This window comes from Perca flavescens, chromosome 6 (assembly GCF_004354835.1).
Source record: "Perca flavescens isolate YP-PL-M2 chromosome 6, PFLA_1.0, whole genome shotgun sequence".
Taxonomy (NCBI): Eukaryota; Metazoa; Chordata; class Actinopteri; order Perciformes; family Percidae; genus Perca; species Perca flavescens.
The window spans coordinates 5,281,510-5,307,837 of NC_041336.1; the positions used below are offsets into that span (position 1 = coordinate 5,281,510).

The 26,328-nt window shown below is 41.5% G+C and overlaps 1 protein-coding gene across 2 annotated transcripts in view; it reads left to right on the plus strand.

Annotated features, from left to right (window-relative positions):
• Window positions 1–26,328, plus strand: part of LOC114557964 (atrial natriuretic peptide receptor 1) — a 124,663-nt gene that overhangs the window by 42,500 nt on the left and 55,835 nt on the right. Inside the window, exons 1-4 of one of the 2 annotated variants that reach the window (XM_028581735.1) lie at window positions 5,397–5,410; window positions 19,598–19,785; window positions 22,945–23,058; window positions 23,916–24,051. In XM_028581735.1, the coding sequence (XP_028437536.1) occupies window positions 19,600–19,785; window positions 22,945–23,058; window positions 23,916–24,051 (436 nt within the window). In that variant the 5' untranslated portion in view covers window positions 5,397–5,410; window positions 19,598–19,599. Of the gene's footprint in view, window positions 1–5,396; window positions 5,411–19,597; window positions 19,786–22,944; window positions 23,059–23,915; window positions 24,052–26,328 lie in introns of those variants that run through there. The other variant, XM_028581734.1, reaches the window with a different exon arrangement.

The following is a 26,328-nucleotide window of genomic DNA, read 5'->3' on the forward strand; positions in this document are numbered from 1 at the left end:
CATACCCCCCACATCATCATATACCCTTCACCATACCCCCCACATCATCATATACCCTTCACCATACCCCCACATCATCACATACCCTTCACCATACCTAGAGATCGGCATGGCTTTATTTCAGTTAGCAGTTATGTGAGTATCACTTTTGTGAGATACTGTACATATGATCCGTACACTGTAACGTGGAGTTATTGTGAGCCAAGGCATGGCAGTTTTATTTTAAGGCTGCAACTAATGATTATTTTCATTGTCATTAATGTGTGGATTAGTTCCTGGATGAATTAATTAGTTGTTTGGTCTCTAAAATGTCAAAAAATTTGGATCAGTGTTTCCCTAAAAAGCCCAAGATGACGTCCTCACATGTCTCGTTTTGTCCCCAACTCAAAGATATTCAGTTTCCTGTCCCAGAGGAGAGAAGACACTAGAACAATATTCACATTTAACACGCTGACCTCAGAGAAGTTTATACTTTGTTTGTCATAAGAAATGACTCCCTGATTAATCGATTCTTTTTGCAGCTCTCCGTTGTTGCTGATTTCCAGTTGCTGAGTTCATGCTGTTTTACAACATGACCATATAAAGAAAAGGAATGCCAAGAAACTACATCATGACTCCTGCACCACCTGCCATTTAGAAGCTCTAGTACAGACAGACCGACAGACAGAGAGACGTTTCTACCAGAAGTTATTGAAAAACCGACATTGTTAATGAGTCCATAACTCTCATCTTCTTCATTATCTTCATCTTCTACTTCCTGATATCATGACCAGGGGACTACTGACCCTGAGAGAGCACAGTGAAGGTATTTCTCACGTTGTTAAATTGCATCCACACGTTTCCTTCACTTGCATCCCTTTCCTCACGTCTTTGTCTGTCCCACCAAGGGAGCATAGAAGAAGAAACGAGGAAATCCTGCGAGGAGAGAGGAAGCGAGGAAGTGAGGAAATGTGTTTTTAGAGGGGATGAGACTAGGCATGGCCCGGTTACCGGTTTAAAGGTATACCGCGGTTTGAAAAAGTCATGTTTTTTTTTTATGAGCCGTCAATGACAGAACGTGCAGTGTGCCAGTGTGTTTAAAGTTAAAGCAGCTCTAAAAAAAAGTCTGGTGTTTTCTACTTTTTTTTTTTTTTTCGATGCATGGTCCTCCCGAAAATCAACACTTTTTATGACGTCTGACTCTTTTTTTCAACATTTTTGGTGCTTTTTTTCAATGCTTTAATTAAAAAAATATTTTTTTATATTTAATATATTTTTTTTACATATAACGCTTCTTTTCACTACCATGTATGAACACCACTAACACCAACTCATTACTAGTTTTACAGTTATTTTTGGAATTCATGGTCAATAAATTTGGAAATTGTACCTAATTCTTTAATTAAAAAAGCAGGAATTATGAATTAAAATTATTATTAAAGGAAATATTAAAGGAAGGACAATCAAAGAAGGGTATATGTCAACGTTCAGTCAGGATACTGACATTTTTTTTTTTTAATTGAACAAAACACCCAAAATTGTGAATGAAAGTAGAGATCTGATCTTTTGTTTTACTTGCGAAGAGCGTTCTGTGGAATCGTCCATGTTATTTTTTGGGTTATCAAAAAGAAACCCATATTTCTGATATAGAAATTTAGAAAAACAGGTCAAATTTGACCCAAAGACAACATAAGGGTTAACTTCTCCGGGACATGAACGCCTCTTCCCGGCTTGACAGTAGTAGTAGTAGTATAACGTTATTGTCCCCCGTGGGGCAGTTGGGTTTGTGGCACAGTCGCAAGGCACTTTATGACAAGACATCAGAAATATGATACAAACAAATAGTCCCTACATCAGACACCGACAGGCATACCATGAAGAATATACAGTACAGGCCAAAAGTTTGGACACACCTTCTCATTCAATGTGTTTCTTTAATTTCATGACTATTTACATTGTAGATTCTCACTGAAGGCATCAAAACTATGAATGAACACATATGGAGTTATGTACTTAACAAAAAAGTGTGAAATAACTGAAAACATGTCTTATATTTTAGATTCTTCAAAGTAGCCACCCTTTGCTTTTTTTGATAACTCTGCAAACCCTTGGTGTTCTCTCAATGAGCTTCATGAGGTAGTCACCTGAAATGGTTTTACCTTCACAGGTGTGCCTTGTCAGGGTTAATTAGTGGAATATTTTCCCTTATTAATAAAAAAGCAAAGGGTGGCTACTTTGAAGAATCTAAAATATAAGACATGTTTTCAGTTAGTTCACACTGTTTTGTTAAGTACATAATTCCATATGTGTTCATTCATAGTTTTGATGCCTTCAGTGAGAATCTACAATGTAAATAGTCATGAAAATAAAAAAAAAATGCATTGAATGAGAAGGTGTTTCCAAACTTTTGGCCTGTACTGTACATCACACACTACAATACACTATACAGCCCCGGGTATGACCAGGCCAGCTGGACGACTAGCTTATTTTGAATGATTTAAGGCTTTTATGGCTTGTGGTACGAACAAGAGTTTGGATCTCTTCTTGGTCAGAAGTGTTAGGCAGAAACGACGCATAGATGTAGTTTAAAATGTGATGCCAGGGGGGTGTAGTCACATACAATGTTATTGGCCTTTCTCACCAGTCTCTTTTGTAAATGTGTTCAATGCTCGGTAGTGTTATCCCTTAGTAACTTGTTGGTAGTTGTAACTGTTTTTCTGATTGTCTTTTTCTGAGACTCAGTGGCATTTCCGAACCATCAGATAATACAGCGAGTTAAAACACTTTCAATAAAAGCAGTATAAAACATTTGGAGCATTTTGTTATTGACATTGAAAACAAGCAGTTTCTTTAAAAAGTACATTCTTTGCTGTGTCTTAGTTTGCAAAAGATCAGTCCCGTGTTTTAGGAGCCAAACATCCCCCCCAGACCTCCTCCCTATGAGGATCTTCACACTCTTACACAGCAGCAGTCAACGTGCTGCTGACCGTAATAAATACGTGAAATACAGACCAATTACAGAGCTTTACTTTCCCCAGCTATATATGAATGGTTCATGAGAACAGCATGAATGTCTGTGTATTAATTATTGGAGTTATTGAGTTTTTCGGTCGCCTGCTGCAAATCTAATAGCAGAGATGTAGTCCTCGTTGGCGGCTGTTTCCTCCGTTGGAAAAACAATCGAGCACGTCAGCGCGGTGTAGATGCAATTAGGAATGACGTCATTGTCCTGTGCCGGAGGGCAGAGTGCGTCGGTGGGCTACTTGTCGTGGCTGTTAAGCGGTCCAACAAAGTGCTGCTGCGAGGGGACTCAACACTGAGAGAGATGCATTTAAACACATTGTGACGCGCTCCAGATTGGATTGCAATGATTTATTCCTCCACACGTGGGCAGACAAAGAAACAGAAATAACTGTCGTATTCATGGCAAATTATCTGTTTCTTTTGTAGAGGCATACATCTCCTGCAGAAACTGTCAAGTTTGGATTTTAAAGATATTATTGGCGCCATGACATAGACGCTCACCCAAATGTAGTTGTTTTGCAACTTCAGTCTATCTCTCTGCGGGAAAGAGTCTAAGGTGTGTGTGTGTGAAGCATCTACCCATTTTTTTTGGTCAACTTTCAAAACATTCCCTTTATCATGAAGCCACCTACACTCCCTCAATCTCTAGAAACACACACACACACACACACACACACACACACACACTGTATATTCATTCATACATGGACACAGGACAGGTTAGGTTATTAAGAGTATGGATGATAGATCTTCTCGTCCCCTGACCTGTGACCTAGGAATTACCTGATGCAACGCATTCTCATGAACGGGTTCATATGATATCGTACGGAAACTTGTGCACAACAAATCGTGTTATATCTTTTTTTGAAAGATTAGTTTTTGGGCATGTCTGCCTTTAATCACCTCAGACATGAAAGGAGAGCGAGAGAGGGGAATGACATGCAGCAAACCTGTCGCAGGGGGGATTGGGCCAGTATATATGTATATCTATGGTGTCTGCTCATAGATATACAGTATAAACTCAGTCAGTATATATGTATATCTATGGTGTCTGCTCATAGATATACAGTATAAACTCAGTCAGTATATATGTATATCTATGGTGTCTGCTCATAGATATACAGTATAAACTCAGTCAGTATATATGTATATCTATGGTGTCTGCTCATAGATATACAGTATAAACTCAGTCAGTATATATATATATATATATATATATATATATATCTATGGTGTCTGCTCATAGATATACAGGTCAAAATTAAGCGTCATGCGGCGACCATAGTTAAGTTTATCCACCAAAACAACTAATTAAAATTAGAAAAAAAGGCTTGTTCGGCTAGCTCTGGCATATTAACGGCAACAGGTTTTTTTTTTTTTTTTTTTTGGGATAGTATCATGCACTCATGCGTACCTGCAAACTTGTTGCTTTTCGGCGAAAATCCCAGTTTTGAATGGGAAAATGTCATCCACGTGAATCGTGTAGATCAGTTTTTATTTTGGAGGAGGGAGGGGACCCGGTGCTAATATGGCACCGGTTCCTTAAAGTGCCCATATTAAGAAAAAAACACTTTTTCTAGGATTTGGGGTGTTCTTTTGTGTCTCTGGTGCTTCCACACACATACAAACTTTGAAAAAAATCCATCCATGCTGTTTTGAGTGAGATACGGTTTCTGAATGTGTCCTGCCTTCAGTCTCCTGGTGAGCTGTTCAAAATCGGCTCGGACTGTGACGTCACAGTCCGAAATGAGCTGGCTAACTACAACCGTTAGCTCGTAGCGTTAGCGTTAGCATGCTAATGCTAACGCTAGCATGCTACGTCGTTCTCAATAGCAAAGCACTGCTACAACACACACAAGTTCACCATAATCTACAAAAGAACTACTTACATGTGCGCCCTCATTGAGAAGTCTCCCAGCTGATCCTGCCTTGTAACTGACCAAAGTTGGAGAAACAGGCTTTCTTTTACTGTCTCTAGAGTTAGCTAGCTGACATGATCTACATCTGAGCTACTGAGCATGTGCGAGTGCAATCAAAGATAGTACAGAAAAAGAAGAAGAAAAGAGGTCTCACTCTGTAGCTAAAACAGAAACCAGGTGAAAAGAGGATCTGCAGCAGTGAGAGAGAGAGAGCTGTGCAGTACAACAAAAAGATGGTGTTTTTTGAAAATTAAACCATGTAAACCTATTCTGGTACAACCTTAAAATACAGTTATGAACCTGAAAATGAGCATAATATGGGCACTTTAACAACCGTTATCTACCGGACCGAATAGCAATGCGGATTTCGGTGCCTTATTTAGGTGCCACTTAAATGCGCTTCTCTCTGATGCTCCAAAAACGGACGTTAGAGGGAACTGAAACATCGCACGGGACGCTAGTTACGGTAACACTACACTCGACAGCAGGTAACGTTATTCTACCGTTAGCTAGTTAACACTACACTCGACAGCAGGTAACGTTAGCCTACCGTTAGCTAGTTAACACTACACTCGACAGCAGGTAACGTTAGCCTACCATTAGCTAGTTAACACTACACTCGACAGTAGCTAACGTTAGGCTACCGTTAGCTAATTAACACTACACTCAACAGCAGGTAACGTTAGCCTACCGTTAGCTAATTAACACTACACTCGACAGCAGCTAACGTTAGCCTACCGTTAGCTAGCAGCTGGAGTAAACAGGGTTAAAATGCTGACAGCTAAACGGTGTAAAAGTGTGTCTGTATTTCACTGGAGAGGGTTCCAACAACCGCTGTAGCTGCCGTTGTCTGAAAAACAACACAGATGTTGCTGAAGTTCACCTCGCCAGCCTTGTGCTGCATTCAAATTTGTTGTAAAATACCCTTTTCCCATCCAGTGGTTGTTTTTGTGGTCTAACAGGAGTTTACTGGTGAAGTAAGTTATTATTATTACATTTTTTATAAATCATTTAAATTTTGACCCTGTGGCCTTAGCAATACATAAGCCGACTGTCATTTTGGGCTCCTTTTTTATTTTTTAGATCAACTATCACTCTGTCGAAGTATGCACACCCGTCACGTGGTACGCTCCATTGGGTTTGTCACGTAGTGGACCCCATGCGCTGATACGTGGCACGGTAACTGGCCAATGAACTGATGATCTTTATAGTGTTCCAAGCGGGCTCTAAATCAAAGCCACACAGCCAACGGACGGGACGCAGCGCTCCACAAAATCAACTAAATATTGCGTACTTATCACAACACTTTCGATATAATATTGCGCAACGTGATATTGCGATAACGATATTAATTCGATATATCATGCACCCCTGGCGCACAGCGAAAAAACAACAACAACATGGAAATCATATTACAGTGCTTTACTTTGAGAGTTTTTTTGTGATTGTTGCGGGCAAAAATCCTCGATAATGCGGCACGTTTTCTTAAAAGATGCGATGCAGTATGCGGGTTATTAATGCAATTTTATGCGTTGAATTATGCAATCGCATAATCACGTTTTTCTGGAGGGACTGACTTTTCGTAGCTTTTTGAATGAATGGCTCAAGAGAATATGCTGTCTAAGTAGGCCTCCCTAATAACGTGTTCACCGACTGTATGTGAGCTTTAATGAGGAGTTACTGCGCGGTACGGTGTGATAATGATGCGGAGGTGTCGGAGACGGATGAAGAGGCGATGTGTTCCAGCGCTTCACTGTTGACTTCGAGGAGCCAACAAACACAAACCGAGAGTGTAACTGAAAAGGCTCTGGACTTAAAGAAGAAGCTGACAGCCTTCTGACAGTACGCCTTCCACACAAGTGTCTAATTAACGAGCCGGAGAGCGAAGCCGATGGAGCAGCTTCCGGCGCGGCGCTACGCACAGGAACATTAGGGTCGCAGAATTCAGCAGACCGACCCAATTAGCTGTGTCAGGCTTTCATCGAGGTAATAAAAAGACACTCATTAAGATATCGTTCCCTCCGCTCTGAGAACATTAAGGAGAGGCAATTTGGCTGTAGCAAAGTTGTTCCTTTTTTATTACTCTTTAACTTATTTTATTATTTTATTTTACATTCTATTTTTAACTTTATTAATACATACTGTGTGTATATGTTCATACTTATATTGTTTATTCTTTTTATCCTTCTTATATTTAGAGTATGTGTGACATGCACAAACAACACCATGACAAATTCCTTGTATGTGCAAAAAACGTACTTGGCAATAAAGCCTTTTCTGATTCCGATTGTTACAAACTGTTTTGGAGAAAGGAGAGACAACTCTTCAGAGGTATTATCAAATTAAAGGGTAGCTTCTTTTTTTTTTTCTCAAATTGAACCCTACTTTCCCATGTTTTTGTTTCTATGTGACTGATGGAAACAGCAATCTTTGACATTGGCCCAGTGTCAAGCATGAAACAAGCTGCAATATATATATAATAACGTTAATGGGCTATTGCACTTCCTTGGGTGGCAGTAGCTCAGTCCATAGGGACTTGAGTTGGGACCCAGAGGGTCGCTAGTTCAAGTCCCTGTACGGACCAAAGTACAGAGTGTGGATCGGTAGCTGGAGAGATGCCTGTCACCTCCTGGGCACTGCCAGGTGCTCTTGAGCAAGGCACCGTACCCCCCCCCCAACCGCTCAGGGCGCTGGTCTAGCACTGGCAGCCCACTCACTCTGACATCTCTCCATTTGTGCATGAACAGGTCCTGGTATGTCTGTGTGTATTTCAGGCCTGTGTGTAGTGATTTCTAACAAACAGAGTGTAAATTGTATTTTCCCCACTGGGGATCAATAAATAGTAGAAATTAAAATTCAATTTCCGTCCACTCAAGGTTCTGTTTTTGTCGCTGACAGACTCGGATTATTATTCTAAGTGTCTGACAACATTATGGGATGGATCCCTACAGAGATAGACCTTTTAGTTAAAGAGTAAGATCCTTTTAGTTTAACATGAAACAGCCCCGAAATCACCATCACCAAACTCCACCAGACTCCATGTAAATAATCAGGACTTTTAGCATCGTAAAACACTCATTCAAAGTGGACAGAAATGAAATACAAATGTTAAAAACATGACTTGGTTCATCTTTCCACTGTTCCAACAATCACCGCTCTGGTTTGGTTGAAATAAACCCTTTATTCCCCCTTTTACATGTGGAGATATATTGCTAAAAGTCCTGGGGTCTCATTTATAAAACTGTGCGTAGGATCCTTACTATAAGTGTACGTACGCCCAAAAGCCCAAATTGGCGTACGCCGGAAAAAAGTCAGATTTATAAAACCGTACGTACGCACACCTGTAAGCAATGTTCCCTTTATAAATCACAGATTGACGAAAAGTGTGCTTACGTGGATCAGCCTCTTATCCCGCCCTGTACACGCCCATTTTTAACCATAAATAGTCAATGTAAAGCACCTCGTGAATGCTGGTAAGTATGTTAATGACCCTGGCAGTTGTTCTTCGTTACACCGAAACATGCCGAATCCTGACGACTGGCGGAGAAAACAAACAAACCTTTAAAAATCCTCTCAGACGCTCGGGAATTGCTGCCAATTGAATTATAATTTCGGCCTGTTGTCGCACAGCGTATGGAAACCGGATCTATAGACTACCTTTATTAATAAAATCTTCCAAATCAGCAGGCATTACGGTACTCTGGGACAGCTTCGATATACCAGACGTATATAATAAGATTTAACAGAACTATAGATTATATCCAAAAAAGCCTTAGTGATGAAGTTGAAGATTATATATAATATTTATTTAAAAAAACACTTAGCTGTCAGCCATTTCCCTCTGGAAACAGCCGGTTTCACCCAGAGTGGCGAGGACCTGTATTTGGACCGGGATGGCACGGTTCCGGCGCGTTGCCCTCTCTACTGGACCCAAATCAGTACATAGATCAACGAGCTCAGCTATATTACTATTACAGCTACATTTAATAGTAACAATTTAAATCGGCATATGAGCCAGTCATCGTCATGGTCCCTGAAGTCTCTTTTTCTCCTGGTTCTTCCATTGCTGTCCTCCTGCAGGGCCAGCAGGGCCATCATGCAGCATTACGCACGGGTTCACCGCAGTATTTATATGTTTAGTCTACAACAATTTGTGATTGTTAACACCTTGCTAAAATCAGAGCAACAACTAGTGGTATCCCCCACCCCGAGATACAATTTGAAATCGAAATGTAATAGGCAAACACACTTTTCTTCATGCAGGATTTGTTATAAACAGTATTACCTTTTAGACCGATAACAAGGACATAGAGCGTAACGATTGCACGAGAGCTTAACGGCTGTATTTACAGACTTTGACATTTGATATATGCACAGTTTTAAAGACAGATATTTAGTTATTTACACTGTGTTCTGCAGTTATATGCTAGGGTATTTGATGCTATCCTGTATTCCATGGAGTCGGGCCATCTCCTACTCCTGCGCTCCGTAGAGGACAATGTGACGGCGAGACAGCGCTGATTAAATATTAAGAATGAGTTTTTATTTAATATTTGAGTTTGAGGTGTTTATGGAACAATTAGCACTCAGTACAAGCGCAAATAACACGGCTGGATTTAATCTTCATATGGTGTGAAGACATGTGCGTGAGGCATTATTGTTTAATACTTAAACATATTAAGAGTAGCCTAATCGTTAATCCCACATGTACTATCTGCAGTCTGACTTCAGTTCACCACCTCACCATCTGCGTCCCCAATTCTTATTTTGTCTCCATAATGTGTGTACGCATGGGTCAGAGTTTGCGTGGAGGAACGCACATTCTCCCGTCAAATTTGTTTTTTATAAATCACAACCTTTGCGTGGGAAGTGGCGTACGCACGTTTTCAGTCCCATTTCGTGCGTACGTCACATTTATAAATGAGACCCCTGATTATTTACATGGAGTCTGGTGGAAATATGCTGGCTCTATACACACTAAAAGTCCTGATTATTTACATGGAGTCTGGTGGAGATATGCTGGCTCTATACATGCTAAAAGTCCTGATTATTTACATGGAGTCTGGTGGAGATATGCTGGCTCTATACACGCTAAAAGTCCTGATTATTTACATGGAGTCTGGTGTAGTTTGGTGATGGTGATTTTGGTTTTATGTTAAACTAAAAGGATCTTACTCTTTAACTAAAAGGTCTATCTCTGTAGGGATCCTTTCCATAATGTTGTCAGACACTTAGAATAATCTGAGTCTGTCAGCACTTTTAGTGGATGGAAATTGATGATGCACATTTGTCCTATAGGGTTACATTACAGCCGGCTACAGCATTCTCGCTCCATACTGGACCAGAATTAAAAGTTCAATGCATGGAAAAAAAAGGCTACATGTTGAACATGTTGAACAACAAAATATCCTTTTAAGCGTGATGCAAAACTCCTATTCCCTCTAAAAGCATCAATGCTGTTCCACATTTCCCTTCAGTCAGTCAATAAGTGATTGAATGTCTGAGTGGTCTCTCCATCCTGTCTGTGTTCAGTAATCAATGTTGCTGGTGATGGAAGGAAGCGTTTGCTGTGGCAGTTCCTGTGGGGGGGTCTGCCACATTCAGATGCAGCTACGAAAACAATGCACATAGAGTTTAGATCATGCGACACACTTGGGAAGGTAGCAGTAGCTGTAGCTCAAAATTAAAAAAGTTATATTCCCAAAGCGATTTGAATGGTACAAGTGCAGTGTTTTCCCCAGCTTCGTGGAAGAGTTAGGTTGTGCGTATTTGGCGAAAGATTTGGGCGTCTTTCCTGTAGAAAATGTAAAGTTTTTCAAATAAATTAAATACATTTTGCGTCTCTTTGTTGTTGTAACGTTACACTGTTTGTGGAAGATAAAGGTGTGCGTGTTTGCCGAAGGTTTTGCAAAAGCACTTTGTACTGGCCTTTCTATTGATTTTCAACTTTTAAAAAGAAGCAACTTCCCCATACATTTTGTGTCTCTGTGTGGGGTTTTGTCTGTGTGGGGTTTTGTGTCTCTTTGTAGTTGGTCTGTGTCCCTTTGTGGTAGTTTAAGATCGTTATTATCTTAATATCTGTGTCCAAAACGATGGAAAAGCTAGAGCAGATGATAAATAAATCACACTCAAAAAGCATAAAAGACAAAGCTTAATCATCACGCCCCCGATATGTGAAGGCCTTTTAGAGCTTCAAGTTTAGCAGGAACTGCAGGTCTTTCTGTTAGTCTCCTCCAGTTTTCTCTCCTTTATTCTCTTGTCCTTGTACGTCGATGAATTGGACTTAAAGTGCACATTCTTTGGCACTAGCTTAAAACATTTTCCAATTTACATCTTCGCCTCAGAGTGCGATTGTGCAGATATACATTTAGAATCTTCTCAGGAGACATCTGACGAATCACTGAGCAGCTTTAATGATCCTGAGATTTTAGTTTTCCAGCAGAGAACTGAATGTACCCGACATTAAAGTTATGCAGAAATGATGCACAGCGAGCCGGGAAAGATCACAGCATCTCATTAGAGCTTTACCAAATCTTTTCCTATCAATCACCGTAACCACACGAGTGCAAGTGTAAAAGGTCGGAAGCAGTGATATTTCTCATGACCTTTATTTTGACGGGACAAAGCAGTGAGTGTTTCCTCTTTCTGTGGCAGCAGCGTAGTCTGGAGGTTTCAGTCCTCAGAGCCACTGTGTGAACATTTTTCATTGGTTAAAGCACATCTTAAGCAATGCCTGTGTAGTTTAATTTAGAGAATAAAACATTTTCAGACAGAAACTGAATTGTTATCTATTTTAATAATTGATAACTGTCACTTTTTAAGCAAAAACTCCATATTAATTCTGGTTCGAGCACCTCCATTATGAGGATTTTGCCAACACTGTTCCAATGAAAAAAGCTACCAGTGTTAAGTAACGCATTACTGTCATCAGATTGCACTCGTCTGTAACGCATTACTGTTGATAACTCAGTAATCACGTTACAGCTACTTATCCAATAATCATCGCGTAACTTGCGTTACTGGTTCTTCAACTATCTGCGTAACGGGAGGAGAGAACGTCCGTTTTCGTGCTTGCGTAACACCATAACACTCGTCCGAGTAGAGGAAACAAAGGTGGCAGAGCCAAGGCTTAAGCGCCGGACATAGCCACGGTGCCTCTGCAAAATAGCCTCTGGGAGGAACTTGTTTTGGTGGAACATGTGTACGTTCAAAAGTAGTTTTAGTCGTGCGAGAGAAAACTCAGAATTTACAGATAGTCTAGCTAGCTGTCTGGATTTACCCTGCAGAGATCTGAGAAGCAGTTAACCATATTCCTCACAAATCCACCAGAGCAGACTGATCTCATGAATTGGCGTGTGTCAATGTATGTCACGCCAATTTGTATTCCGTTTTTGCGTGTTATCAAGATGCATAATCGCATTTTTGCGTGTATATCAACACAAATCGGCCGCCATTGACCTACATTGCGAGTCAATTTCCGGCGTAGCGAGTAGTATAAAGGAACGGGGGATTGAGTACAGAGGTAGGTTGGGGTGGCGGACGGGTAAAACACAGGACTTTCACCTGGGAGAGCCGGGTTCACGTCTCGCGTTTTGTTTTTTACAGGCGTGTGACGTTGTTCTCGCGATAGTACGTCGCGTTCTCGCGATAACACGCAACGTGGCGAGGCCACGTGGTGGGTATGTCTACATCAGCTGTATACAGCGTGGGCATACACGTGGATAGCTGAAAATGCTTACAATAAAACGCCATTTTGCTTTTTGAAAGTGGCGTGTATATTTACGCAAAGTCATGATGCCATGTTGCCCGGAGGTTAGAACGCCAACACAAAGACAGAGAAAGGGGACGGACATCTGGCTGAGAAGAGTGAAATCCGCAACGGCGCAATCTCGGAAGTGGAACGTCATGGATATACTAATAGACTAATTGCAGCCCTACACAAAACAGACACGAGGAGAATGGAAGTGTTCCACAACGGATGCCTCCGACAAATATGCCAGATCTTCTGGCCTTATAACATCAATAAAAAACAATGAACTGTACAAGAAAAAACAGGAAGCCGGAGCATCACCAAGGAGATCACGCACAGACGCCTGAGATGGCTGGGAGACGTGTTGAGGATGTAGCAGGACCGCATCCCAAAAGTCACCTTAAGATGGACACCGCCTGGCCAAAGAAAACCTGGGAGGCCCAAAACCACCTGGTGCAGAACTGTGACACAAGAGCTGGAACAGATGAACCGGTCATGGGGAGAGGCCCCAACATGCTGCCATCGGGGACCCAATGCCATGGAGAGAGCTCATTGAAGCCCTATGTCCCATAGGGGACAAAGAGGAGGAAGTAAGTAAGTAAGTAAGCTCTACACAAGACATTTGAGGACTTTGGGATCCAGTTAATTGTAAATGATAATGAAAACAGTGGTTATTCGCAGTATTATTTATAATACGTTATCTATAAATCAGGGGGAAAAAAATAGGCATTTATTTTTATTCCCACCAAACCAATTCCATCAGTACAACAACGTAAAAGTACAACGTTCTTTTCTTCTTCTACTTTGCTGTTTTTCTGTTTGTGTGTGTTCAGCTGCTTTGCAGCGTTTCATTGGCGGTAGATTAACAGCATTCAGTGTTTTGTTGCCTCAGTGTAATTGCCGAACATAATTTGTTTTGTACACAAGGAGTAGTAAAACGCCGTCTCCCATTAGTCTGTTTGCAGGGTCACATGCCACCCATTCTATGTCTTTCTATTTCCATTTTATGTCTCATTAATTCTACTCCACCACATCTCAGAGGGAATATCGTACTTTTTACTTACACTACATTTATTTCAGAGCGTTACTTTTCAAATTAAGATGACAGAAGTAATACAAAACATACATTCAGTGTATGACGTGATCCATTGCTATTGATCGTTTTGTTTCTGTGTTGAAAAAGTCATAAAGTTATTATCATTTCTATCTAATCTTCTGGCTGTGAGGAAACTACACCGTCAAAGCTAAAGCGTTAGCATTAAGACTTCAGACAGCAGTGAGAATTAGTGAGATAAAAGAGGAACAGAAGTACAGAAAAAGAGATTAAAATGAGAAGAGCACCTTATTTCCTGCATGACCTTTTGCTCTTCTTCTCCGCAACCCCTCGTGTGAAGAGCGCAGCTGCATGACGGCTTAATTCTCTGATTATTTAAATGACAAGCTGGATCTCAAGTCTCCGTCACATCTCAGGATTAACTGGAATGGCACTCGGAGAACACATGAGCTCCGCCGAAAGCACACGGTGCGTTCTTATGCTCCTCTGATGCTCTCGTTTCCCGAGTTGGGAAGTCGTTCTTCTGGCCACACAACAGATGCATTCTGGGATAGGAGAGAAAAACACGCTCTGGGTTGTTTGCATTTCTTTAAACCAATCACAATCGTCTTGGGTGGCGCTGAGCTAACAGACGCAGCGACGGTGGCTCTGGTAAAGAGTCAGGCCTAGCTTTTAAAGAGAATGGGAGATGATCTCTGATTGGTTGATTGCATGTTACGCCCAAAACACACCCCTGATTAATGAAGACACTAAGTACAACCCTTTTGAACCATGTGCCCGGTGCACGGACCATTTTTTTCCACTGTCAAACTAGCAAAAGTGGATTTGGACACGCCCTAAACACACTCTTTAGATTGTTAAAATAGGGCCCTATAGCTGAAAATCAACAGCATTTTACTTCCGGAATCCAAACTATTATAGCCTAGAAATCTAGACGCACCCTAGCGGCAGCAAATTTAATTTGCAGCCAGGGGGGTCTAGGCACTCTCCGTTGGCTTACGAGATTGAGCCCTGCCAATGGTGAGTTCCCAGACCCAACATCTGGATGGCTAACACTGTTGAGCTCTATACCCTTTTATGAAATGTCCATACCTTTTATATCTTTAATTACCAAAATCACCCTTGTCAAAGTGTTTTCAATCTATCGTTTTTTTTTAATATGCAACCCTATAACAAAAAAAACATTGTCAAAATCCAAAAACATTTGCTGATCAATCAATCGATCAAGTTACTATTGCATCATTCCCTTAATTTAGTCATTTATTACTTTAATTTACTTGAGTATTTCCATGTTCTGCTCCTTTCTACTAGTCTACAGAGGCAAATATTGTACTTTTTACTCCACTACATTTCTCTGACAGTTTTAGTTTCTTTCAGATGACAGTTTTTCTTCCCCCATCCTGTCCAGTAAAAAGAAAAAATGTTGATGTTGAATGTTTGTGACAAACTGAAAGATGACAGAGAAAATCCTCCTGTTGTCTTCGGGTCCAATTTGACCCCGTTTTCGTTTTTGGTTTCGAGGGGACACACCACTCGATGGTGTTTTAAGCCCCCAACGTCTCCTTCCAGGCAGCGCTGTGACCGTTGACTTCAAGGCACCTAACCCTGAATCTAATCCTAACCCTAACCATTGCCTTATCCTAGTGCCTTCCAGGCAGCGCTACCTGGAAGACCAAGTTGGGGGCTTAAAACACTGATGTGTTGTTACAAGTTTTCAGAAATGTTATGCTTAAATATGGAAATTCAGGGTTAGCTTGTTAAATATGCGCTCATTTTGCATACATTTCCAGTAGAGAAATTCTTCTTTTATTTTGTTGAGATATTAGAGTCGAAGGTTTTTTTTACAGAGGGCCTTGGATATCTCCTTTTATCACTGCATACATCAGAATATGAAGTATGAAATACAGCGGGGAAAACAAGTATTGAACGTGTCAACATTTTTCTCAGTAAAGATATTTCTGATGGGGCTATCGGCATTGAAATTTTCATGAGATGTCAGTAATAACCCATGTAATCCATGCCTTTTTTACACCCCTTTTTTATTCATGTGTTCAATATTTATTCCCATTGTCATTCCACTTTATTACACATAACTTTTGTCATGGACATGCATGTTTTGATTCTTTGTATGTGTGGATTACTTGGGTTGTTACTGACATCTGGTGAGAATTTCATTCCAATAGCCCCATCGGAAATGCATTTACTGGGAAAAACGTTGACGCGTTCAATACTTATTTTCCCCGCTGTATGATATACACACTCGGAGAGGTTTACAACGTGCAGAGTGAGTATTTTTAGATCGGTATTTTTAGTTCAGGGAGAGAGGAACAAAGTGCAGCGATTCAGTTTCAGCGGCAGGGAAGGAGGGAGGGAGGGAGTCCTGCGCTCAGGATCAATCGGAAGAAAGCTTTTAGCCCCGCGTGGTTTCTGTGGTTTCACCGTTTCACTTCCTGCACAGAGGTTATTAAAGCCTGAAACAATAGAGGCGGGCCGGAGGAATGTCATCACGCCTCGGGAGACTTCCTGGCGCTTAGATGTTGGTGGAAGCCAAGAAAAGTCTCGGCATCGGCGAGCACGAATACTGAAGACATCTATGTTACTAAGACTCTAAATGCTTATCTGTCAACCCCTACCTTGTTTTGAAACCGGCGGTGGAAGAAGTACTCAGATCCTTTACTTAACCCTTGTGTTGTCTTCGATTGGACCATGCACTTTTCGTCCTCTGCTTTAAATAATTAGTGACATTATAAGGGATTTGCGTTAACTCGTTATTATTGAGTTACATTTATCAGCCTTACTTTAAATACATATTTACTTACCAATTATTGTTACTTGTTTTTTTATTTATTTTGTATCTCTCCTTGTTTTATTGTAAATGCTATGATTCTTTGCTTGCATGCAGAGTACTTTGTGTTGCATTTTGTGCATGAATTTTGCTATAGAAATGACATTTATAGTTCCTTTTATAATACCATGACTAAATGGAAAGCTCAACATCAATCTCCACCAATGATGCATTACCTTAAAAAAATAAAACAAGTGATGTTTCAGTGAGTGTTCTTTAACATCTGAAACAAAGGGAACATGTTTTAGTAACAGCCAAGGCACAAAAGCTGTTTTCTCCAGAGCATCCTGAGTGTAACCTGAATGCCTCACGTGTCTTTTTACCGATAAACTCCATCAAAGGCTTATTGATTCTGTCGGAGTCTCTATACAAAATAGATCAGCTACTGAAGAATCACAGGCTTAGGCTAATGGATTTCTGTCAATGTAACTAAACAGCTGATGCTCTTAGAGAGGCCTTTCAGAACAAAACACACACACACACACACACATTCGTCTGTGAATCCCATACATGCACACGCACAATATTCATTTTTAAACTAAAACATAGCATTGTAAAGGTAGTCATAGAAGAAAGAGAAGCAGCCACAGAAGCAAAAACACTTGTTTTATTTCTCAACACTGAATACATCTTGTGGAATGCTTTTTTTTTTTTTATTTGGGCACAAAAGTTGCTGCTTTTGATTTAAAAAATTTCTTTTACAGTATATTTAAAAGTTTTGCCCTAAGTTATAAAGAGCTGTGCCACGATGATGAAACACAAAAATCTGGAGGGGAAAAAGCATTTAGTCATTTAAGCTGACAGGCTGTTCTTATGAACCATTTGTACATATATCTCTGAAAAGTAAAGTACTGTAATTGGTGTGTATTCTACATATTTACTACTGTCAGCAGCACATTGACCGCCGCTGTGTAAGATCGTGAAGATCCACGTAGGGAGGAGGTCGGGGGGGATGTTTGGCTCCTAAAACACAGGGCTTTCAAGCCGGGGGAGCGGATTGAAAGCTCTGTGTTTAAGTTAAGGAGAAAACACAAGACTTTCACCCAGGAAACAGGTGTTCATGTCCTGAAGAAGTTGAGGAGAAAACACAAGACTTTCACCCAGGAAACAGGTGTTCATGTCCTGAAGAAGTTAAGGAGAAAACACAAGACTTTCACTGGGTCAAAATGTAAAAGAAATTCCCACGTTTTGGTCGTCTTTTTCTGTTTCTGTCAATATCCTCTGCGCTTTTTTGATGTTTTTGTCCCTTTTCCTGACATTATTGAAGATTTTCCCGACAAGTTTTGCCACTTTTCTGGATGTTTTTGTCACTTTTTTCCAAGTTTTTTGTCACTTTTTTTGATGTTTTTGACATTTTATTCCTACGTTTTTCAATGTTCTATTATAAATTTTTCTTTACATGCTATAAGATTGTAGCCTGGCTCCGCCCTCCTACATACTTCCGCTCAATTTTCATTTTCCTTCAGTAATCGGTCTGGGTTTACGGTACATTCTTGGGTTTTCTCCGGTCAAATATTTACCGGTCCAATCAGCGACAAGAGGGAGTGGCTCAGAACGATGACGTTGAGGTCATGACGTGCGCTAGTCTGAGTTGTAGTTCCGTAATGGCGGCGGAGAAAGATGCGAGCGAAGCCATTCGGTCTGTTGTGGCAACACCGCCGAATATCCAGAAGTTAAACCCCGAGCAAGACCAATCTCTGCTGAGTTGTGTTGGGGGGCCATGATGTCGTGGTCGTCCTCCCAAAGGGGTTCAGGAACAGTTTGATTCTCCAGCTCGCTCCGTTAGTGGTGAAGGAGCTGGCTAAGGCTAACGCTAGCGATGCTAAGCCGTGGTCACGACCAAACGTTAGCGATTGGTTCTGGCAGATCCAGAGTGGCTCTGGGCAGATCCAATAGTTTTAAACTTCAACAGAGTACCCGCCTTTAAGGAAGTTAACACTTGTCAATGGAGAGAGGCAAGACTCTCTGGACAAATGAAATGGACCAGAGTCTGGTAGGACCAGGCTAGAGGACCAGAGTCTGGTAGGACCAGGCTAGTGGACCAGAGTCTGGTAGGACCAGGCTAATGGACCAGAGTCTGGTAGGACCAGGATAGTGGACCAGAGTCTGATAGGACCAGGCTAGTGTACCAGAGTCTGGTAGGACCAGGCTAGTGGACCAGAGTCTGGTAGGACCAGGCTAGTGGACCAGAGTCTGGTAGGACCAGGCTAATGTACCAGAGTCTGGTAGGACCAAGCTAGTGTACCAGAGTCTGGTGGGACCAGGCTAATGTACCAGAGTCTGGTAGGACCAGGCTAGTGTACCAGAGTCTGGTAGGACCAGGCTAGTGGACCAGAGTCTGGTAGGACCAGGCTAATGTACCAGAGTCTGGTAGGACCAAGCTAGTGTACCAGAGTCTGGTGGGACCAGGCTAATGTACCAGAGTCTGGTAGGACCAGGCTAATGTACCAGAGTCTGGTAGGACCAGGCTAATGTACCAGAGTCTGGTAGGACCAAGCTAGTGTACCAGAGTCTGGTGGGACCAGGCTAATGTACCAGAGTCTGGTAGGACCAGGCTAATGTACCAGAGTCTGGTAGGACCAAGCTAGTGTACCAGAGTCTGGTGGGACCAGGCTAATGTACCAGAGTCTGGTAGGACCAGGCTAGTGTACCAGAGTCTGGTGGGACCAGGCTAATGTACCAGAGTCTGGTAGGACCAGGCTAATGTACCAGAGTCTGGTAGGACCAGGTTAATGTACCAGAGTCTGGTAGGACCAAGCTAGTGTTCCAGAGTCTGGTGGGACCAGGCTAATGTACCAGAGTCTGGTAGGACCAAGCTAGTGTACCAGAGTCTGGTGGGACCAGGCTAATGTACCAGAGTCTGGTAGGACCAGGCTAGTGTACCAGAGTCTGGTAGGACCAGGCTAGTGTACCAGAGTCTGGTGGGACCAGGCTAATGTACCAGAGTCTGGTAGGACCAGGCTAGTGTACCAGAGTCTGGTAGGACCAGGCTAATGTCTCTCTCTCTCTCTCCTTTTATTTCACAGTGATGTTCGTATGCTGCTCCCCGGACGTCTTCAGGAAGTTGATGGTTGAGTTCCGGCAGGCTGATCTTCCTCACGAGCAGTACGTCTTCTTCTACATCGACGTGTTCGGAGAAAGTCTGAACTCCAAACACGGACAGCCGTGGGCCCGTGGGGACAAGGATGACGCCGTCGCCAGGGATGCCTTCCAGGTACACAGTTTATCTCCCCCCCCCACCCCCCTCTCCCACACACACACACAAATCAATTCTCTGCATGAATCTGACTCTAGTTCCTTTTAACTGTAGTCAGGTTAAGCAAATATCATACACTATATGGTAGGGCTGTGTTCGATTGAAGAAATTCTTAGTCGACTAACAATCATTCAATTGTATTAACTAATCGATTAGTTGATTTAATCGACAGATCTGAAAATCTGAGTTTCTCCGCAAAGAGTCATGGAAAAGCACCACTTTAATTCTTGTGTTTACCAGAGATGTGCTCGTACGTTTCTTGGAAATAAGTCATTCAGCATGAAAAAAAAGCATCAAACATGACTAATCGACTAAAGAAATCTGAGATGACTAAGACCAAAACGACAGATTAGTCGACTAATCGACTAAGAAGGAGCAGCCCTACTAAATGGGCTGTACAGCCTCACAACAAAGATCCTTTCTGACCCAACCCTTTCCCTTCATACATAAGATTAAAGGACAGATTCACAAGATTCTGAAATTAACAATAAAACTATGCTATAATCATTCCTTTTATTCATACTGGACATTCACAGATCCCTAAATCCTTTTAATCGATATACAGTCCTTCCAGAAAAATGCTGAGTTTTTTTGTGATTGTTGCGGGGCAAAAATCCTTGATTATGCGGCACGTTTTCTTAAAGAATGCGATGGAATATGTGGGATATTTTATGCAATTGTATGCGATGAAATTGCGGGAACTTGCAGAAACTGCTGTTTGATGAAAAAGAGGAAACACCCTCTCCAACACCCTGCTTTTCGATGATGTTCACGTCGCGTAATCCTGTCACTTCATAACATTCCCATGGCAACAAGGGGAAATGGCTGCTCTTGTGTGAAGTAAACACAACATTTTTCAACTTTCTGCTAAGATATATCATGTGACTTTTTTGCTACGAAAATGCGGGGATTATGAAATCATGCAATCGTCAATTTATGCGGCGAAAGTGCAGCGTATTTGAAAAAATATTGGCTGATTGAGCATTGAATTATGCGATCGCATAATCACGTTTTTCTGGAGGGACTGGTCTATACAATGAGCTGAACTCAAAGATCTTAGACTTCTTCTATATACAGTACAGGCCAAAAGTTTGGACACACCTTCTCATTCAGTGCGTTTCTTTATTTTCATGACTATTTACATTGTAGATTCTCACTGAAGGCATCAAAACTATGAATGAACACATATGGAATTATGTACTTAACAAAGTCACAGTCACCTGAAATGGTTTTCACTTCACAGGTGTGCCTTGTCAGGGTTAATTAGTGGAATGTTTTCCCTTATTAATAAAAAAGCAAAGGGTGGCTACTTTGAAGAATCTAAAATATAAGACATGTTTTCAGTTATTTCACACTTTTTTGTTAAGTACATAATTCCATATGTGTTCATTCATAGTTTTGATGCCTTCAGTGAGAATCTACAATGTAAATAGTCATGAAAATAAAAAGGAAACGCATTGAATGAGAAGGTGTGTCCAAACGTTTGGCCTGTACTGTACAATAAAGGACTATTTCTCTCAAATATTATTCACAAATCTGCACTTCTCCTTTTGCCGAGATAATCCATCCATCCACCTCACAGGTGTGGCGTATCACGATACTGATTAGACGGCATTATTAATGTGTTAGGCTGGCCTCGATAAAAGGCCACTCTAAAATGTACAATTTTACTGTATTGGGGGGGTCCGGAAACCAAAAAACTGTCAGTATCTGGTGTTATGGTTATGTATATGTTATGGTTCCACCCTTAGCCAGAAGTTGCTCTGCAGTTGCAGCAGAGAGTGCAGCAGGGCGAATGAGCTGCTGCCTGTCTTTGGTAAATAAAGATTGAGCAAGATGAAGGATGAGCCTGGCTGCGAAGTGGATCGCTGGTCACCGGGACAAAAGACAACAGAGGAGCTGCTCTTAAATAACAACTGCATGTTTAGAGAGACAACAGGTTGACAGAGTGAAGCAACATTCGGCCGCTTTCTCACAGGAAAGGAATTCAGATACAGCTGGATTCATTAGCTTCAGGGAGACCTTTTTCATCGTTTAAATTCCTCAGGAAATAGTCACAGCCACAGCTGACTCTCACCTCAAAGAATAATATGCTGTATGTATTTGTACAGGTTCTTCACAAGTATAAACTTCCGGCCACTTAACGTAGGCTATGGCGAAAGTGCTGTGTGGAGCCCCCCGCCGAAACCATCAATCAAACTTGCAGAATAATTTATTGATGATATCACAGAGCAACAACTCCTCTTCCTGTTTCCCTTCCAAAACGCAATCAAAGAATACAAGGGAACAGTTTCTACCGGTTTAATTCCCCTTCATTCTGTTTCCTTTGTTGTCTACTAGAAGTCGTACACATTAGAACATATAAAACATTCACTTGGTGCCAAAGTCTTGTCTTTTAGCAGTTTTGAACAAGCTATACATGCTTTTATTTCTTCTCGTTTGGACTATTGTAATGCACTTTATATCGGTTTAAATCAAAACTCACTCTCACGCTTACAGCTAGTCCAAAACTCTGCAGCCCGACTTTTAACAGGAACCAAAAAGCGCGCAACTCCAATTCTTGCCTCATTGGCTCCCTGTTAGTTTTAGGATTGATTTCAAGATTTTATTGTTTGTTTTTAAAGCTGTGAATGGACTGGCCCCAACATATATTTCGGACCTCATCCAAATTTATACGCCAGCGCGGACACTGAGGTCAGAGGGCCAGCTCCAGCTTGTGGTCCCCAAGTCAAGACTTAAGACTTGGGGGGGGACAGAGCCTTTTCTGTGGTTGGACCTAAACTCTGGAATGTCCTGCCCCTCCATGTCCGAAACTGCCCCTACAGTCGAGTGTTTTAAGGCACGTCTAAAGACACACTTTTATTCTTTAGCTTTTAATTCTGTGTGAGTTATGTGGTCCACTGTGGTGTTTATTCTTTCTTTTATTCTTTCTATATTTTATATATTGTATTTATGAATTGGTTGTATGTTCTGAGTCTTCTGTGCAGCACTTTGGAATCTTTATGTTTGTAAAATGTGCTATAGAAATAAAGTGGATTGGATTGGATTGGTGGTTTGTGTGTGTTCATCGGGACAGCGGAGGTTATTATTTTAATATCTGTCTCCTGCTGATTTCAGAGTGTGAAGATCCTGACGTACCGAGAGCCTCAGAACCCCGAGTACAGAGAGTTTGTCAAAAACCTGAAGACCGACGCCAGGAAGATGTTCAACTACACCATCGAGGACTCGCTGGTGAGATGCGTGGTGGCGCACGCACGCGCCAAATAGGCCGTGCAGTTGCCGAATCTGTCTGTTTTTTTTTTGATGGACAAAGGTCAGTTTAAAAGATTTTCGTCAGATTTTGAGAGGCGCCGAGCCGAGCCAACCGCTCCTCAAGTGGCGTGTGGCGTGCAGTGCTGCAGGTCACGTCACGTGTAGAAATGTCAAGTGGGAGAGATAAGGAAGGCTGCCCGGAGCTGGAGGATGCACCTGCGTCGTATATAGTCTGGTGTGTGGGGAAACATTTTGGATTTCATGTTACCTATTTCAATTTCAATTTTTTATATAGTGTCAAATCATAACAGGAATTATTTCAGGACACTTTACAGATAGAGTAGGTCTAGACCACACTATAATTTACAAAGACCCAAAAATTCCAGGGATTCCCTCTGATGACAGCGGAAATACAACAATAGATAGAACTGCCACTGTGTGCATGTATTGTGCAATATGCATTCAATATGCTAATTTTAGCTATAGATCATATGCTGAAGTATATTTCTGGAGTGTTAAAGATTAAAAGACACACACAACACAAACACATTTATCAATGTATTTGTCTTTTTTTTTTTTTGACCTCGTTGGCGTTTTTCTTTCAATGTTTCCGCTGCTGTTTTTTTTCACTTTTTTCGGCATTTTTGAAGTTTTTTTTAAAAATGTTGTGTATTTTAACCGTAGGTAACCTACACACATCATTTTCCTTTTTAAATTACGGGACAAAGTGCGGTTAACGAGCTGCCAGTGCCTTTTCTGTTATTTAACGGATTGGTTTGTTCATTTCCTGTGTCCTGCTGAATCTTTGAACCCTCCTGTGTCTTTCCTCCCTCCAGATGAACATCATAGCCGGAGGCTTTTACGACGGTCTGATGCTCTACACTCACGCTCTGAACGAGACCATGTCCATGCTCGCCGGGCGGCCTCTGGGCAAAGTCGTCACCAAGAGGATGTGGAATCGAACCTTCCATGGTCAGTGCATTTTTTTTTATCATTTTTGTGCGATTTAATAATCTTTATGTTGATCCCAAAAGGGGGACGTTCCTTTTCACCGCTGCTTATTCTCCTTCGTAGCGTTCACCCCTTAAAGCAGTGCTAGTCACTATTTTTTCCATTGGAGCCACACTGTAAGGACTAAGTCAATAGGAGAGCCACTTTTACCGCAAAGTATCAAAAGTTACATCCAGTCATAAATAAAAAATTCACGTTTTTCTACATTAGCCCATCATGTATCTAACCATCCGGGCGCGGTATTACATTTGCTTTACCGCACCGTTGTGATGAAAAAAAGAGAACTGAGCCAGAAGGCAGGTTTGGTGGCATAGCCGTTGTCTGGCCAAAGGCTTGCACCCAGTCAGCCAAAACTGACCAGTGCAACCCCACCCCAAAAAACATATGACAATTCCCTTAACATAAATAAAGACATTTGCACCATAACTTGATGCAGAAAAAGCAGAAATTGTTGCAGAAAAATTTGCCAGAATGCAGAAAAATAAAGTGTTTGATAGGCTCAAAATTAACATTTTGCTCAGAAGTGGAGATCTTAACCCCCCCACCCATTGTTGAACCCAAAGTTACACCCTTGAATGTGAGCGTACAGTGTTGAACCCCATTGGACCTCCTTGCATCTCCCAATCGCAAGGTCGGCGGTTCCATACATGTTAGGTACATTTCGATGTGCCCTTGGGCAAGACACTGAACCCTGAATTACTCCTGATGCTGCGACATCCGTGTATGAAACTAAGTCGCTTTGGATAAAAAATGAATTAACTGTAATGTAATATGCTCCTACGGGCTGTATTTTAGGGTGGGAACCAACAACCTATATCATTTGGAGGACTTGTTGGAACCGTCATATGGGATTGATCAGGAATGAATTTATTAAATTGACCATGTTGTGGCTTCATCGCAAAAATAGGAAGTACATTTTGAATGCGTCCTGTCCTCTGTTTGCTGACGTACGGGCCCGTAGCTCCGAGAGTTAGCAGTTGGTGCAATGTAAAGCAGTAAAGAGTTCTTTGAGCATTAAAACGTGCAGAAATGTTGCATTTTTTGTTTTTGTTCTGGGATTGTTGGCTCAGTAAACTACATCTCGTCTCACACATTATACGTCCCCTCGCTAGCTAGCTAGCTTAGCTCTGTTCCACAAAGTGAGCAGTAAAGCTAGCCATTTCCCCCCGTGCCGATTCTTTGTGCTAAGCTAGGCTAAACACCTTCTGTTCCACAACAATCAGCTAAAATGTGCTCCAGTTTGTCCCTTATCAGTAACTGTGTGTGTGTGTGTTTGCGTGTCTGTGTGTGCTGAGGAAGGTTTTCACACACACACAAACACACACACACACACAACCACACATTATTCACTATCTTTGTGGGGACCATCATTGACATAATGCATTTAACATAGTTAAGCGAGAACACACACACACACACACACACACACACACACACACACACACACACGCAGCACACACACCACACTTGTCTTTATTAGTGATGTAACCGCTGGTGTTTCCCATCAGCACAACTGTCAAATACCAGAGTTTGATTCCCTCCAGCTGCGTTACAAAGCACACACACGTATCTGTTATGGGTTCACTGAGAGGGATCATTTACACTCAGAGCTAAATTAACGCTGGAGATATGAAAAACCCGTGAAGAAGCTGCTGTGAAGAGAGCCTCTCCAAATTGCCTGCTCGCGGCCTGAGCACTGTGACACCCACTCGGATGAAATGGCTGCTGACACGGAGGTCAAGCTCATTACGGGATGCTTCTGAGGTTATTATTATAACGCGAGGACACGCGGTGATGCTGTCTGTGTGTCCTGCTCAGCTCCTGTGGGAGACACCCACCATTACTGTATAACACAGAGAAAATAATCATTTTATTATGCTGTGTTATAACAATTAGTGCTCTCAATCGACTTAAATGATTGTCCATAGTTAACTCGCCATTAATCGCAAATTACACATTTCATATCTCTTCAAAATTTACGATAAAAGGGATATTGTGTCAAGTTTTTAATGCTTTTATTTTTTTTATTTTTTGGGGGGGCATTTCCGCCCCTTAACTCTTTAGTTGTCTTTGGGTCAAATTTGACCCATTTTCTAAATGTCTATATCAGAAATATGGGTTTCTCTTCAACTTCCTAATTTGAATTAACCAAAATAACACGGACGGATGATTCCACACAACGCGCTTCGCAATTACAACGACAGATCGGATCTCTATTTTCATTGAATTTGGGGTGTT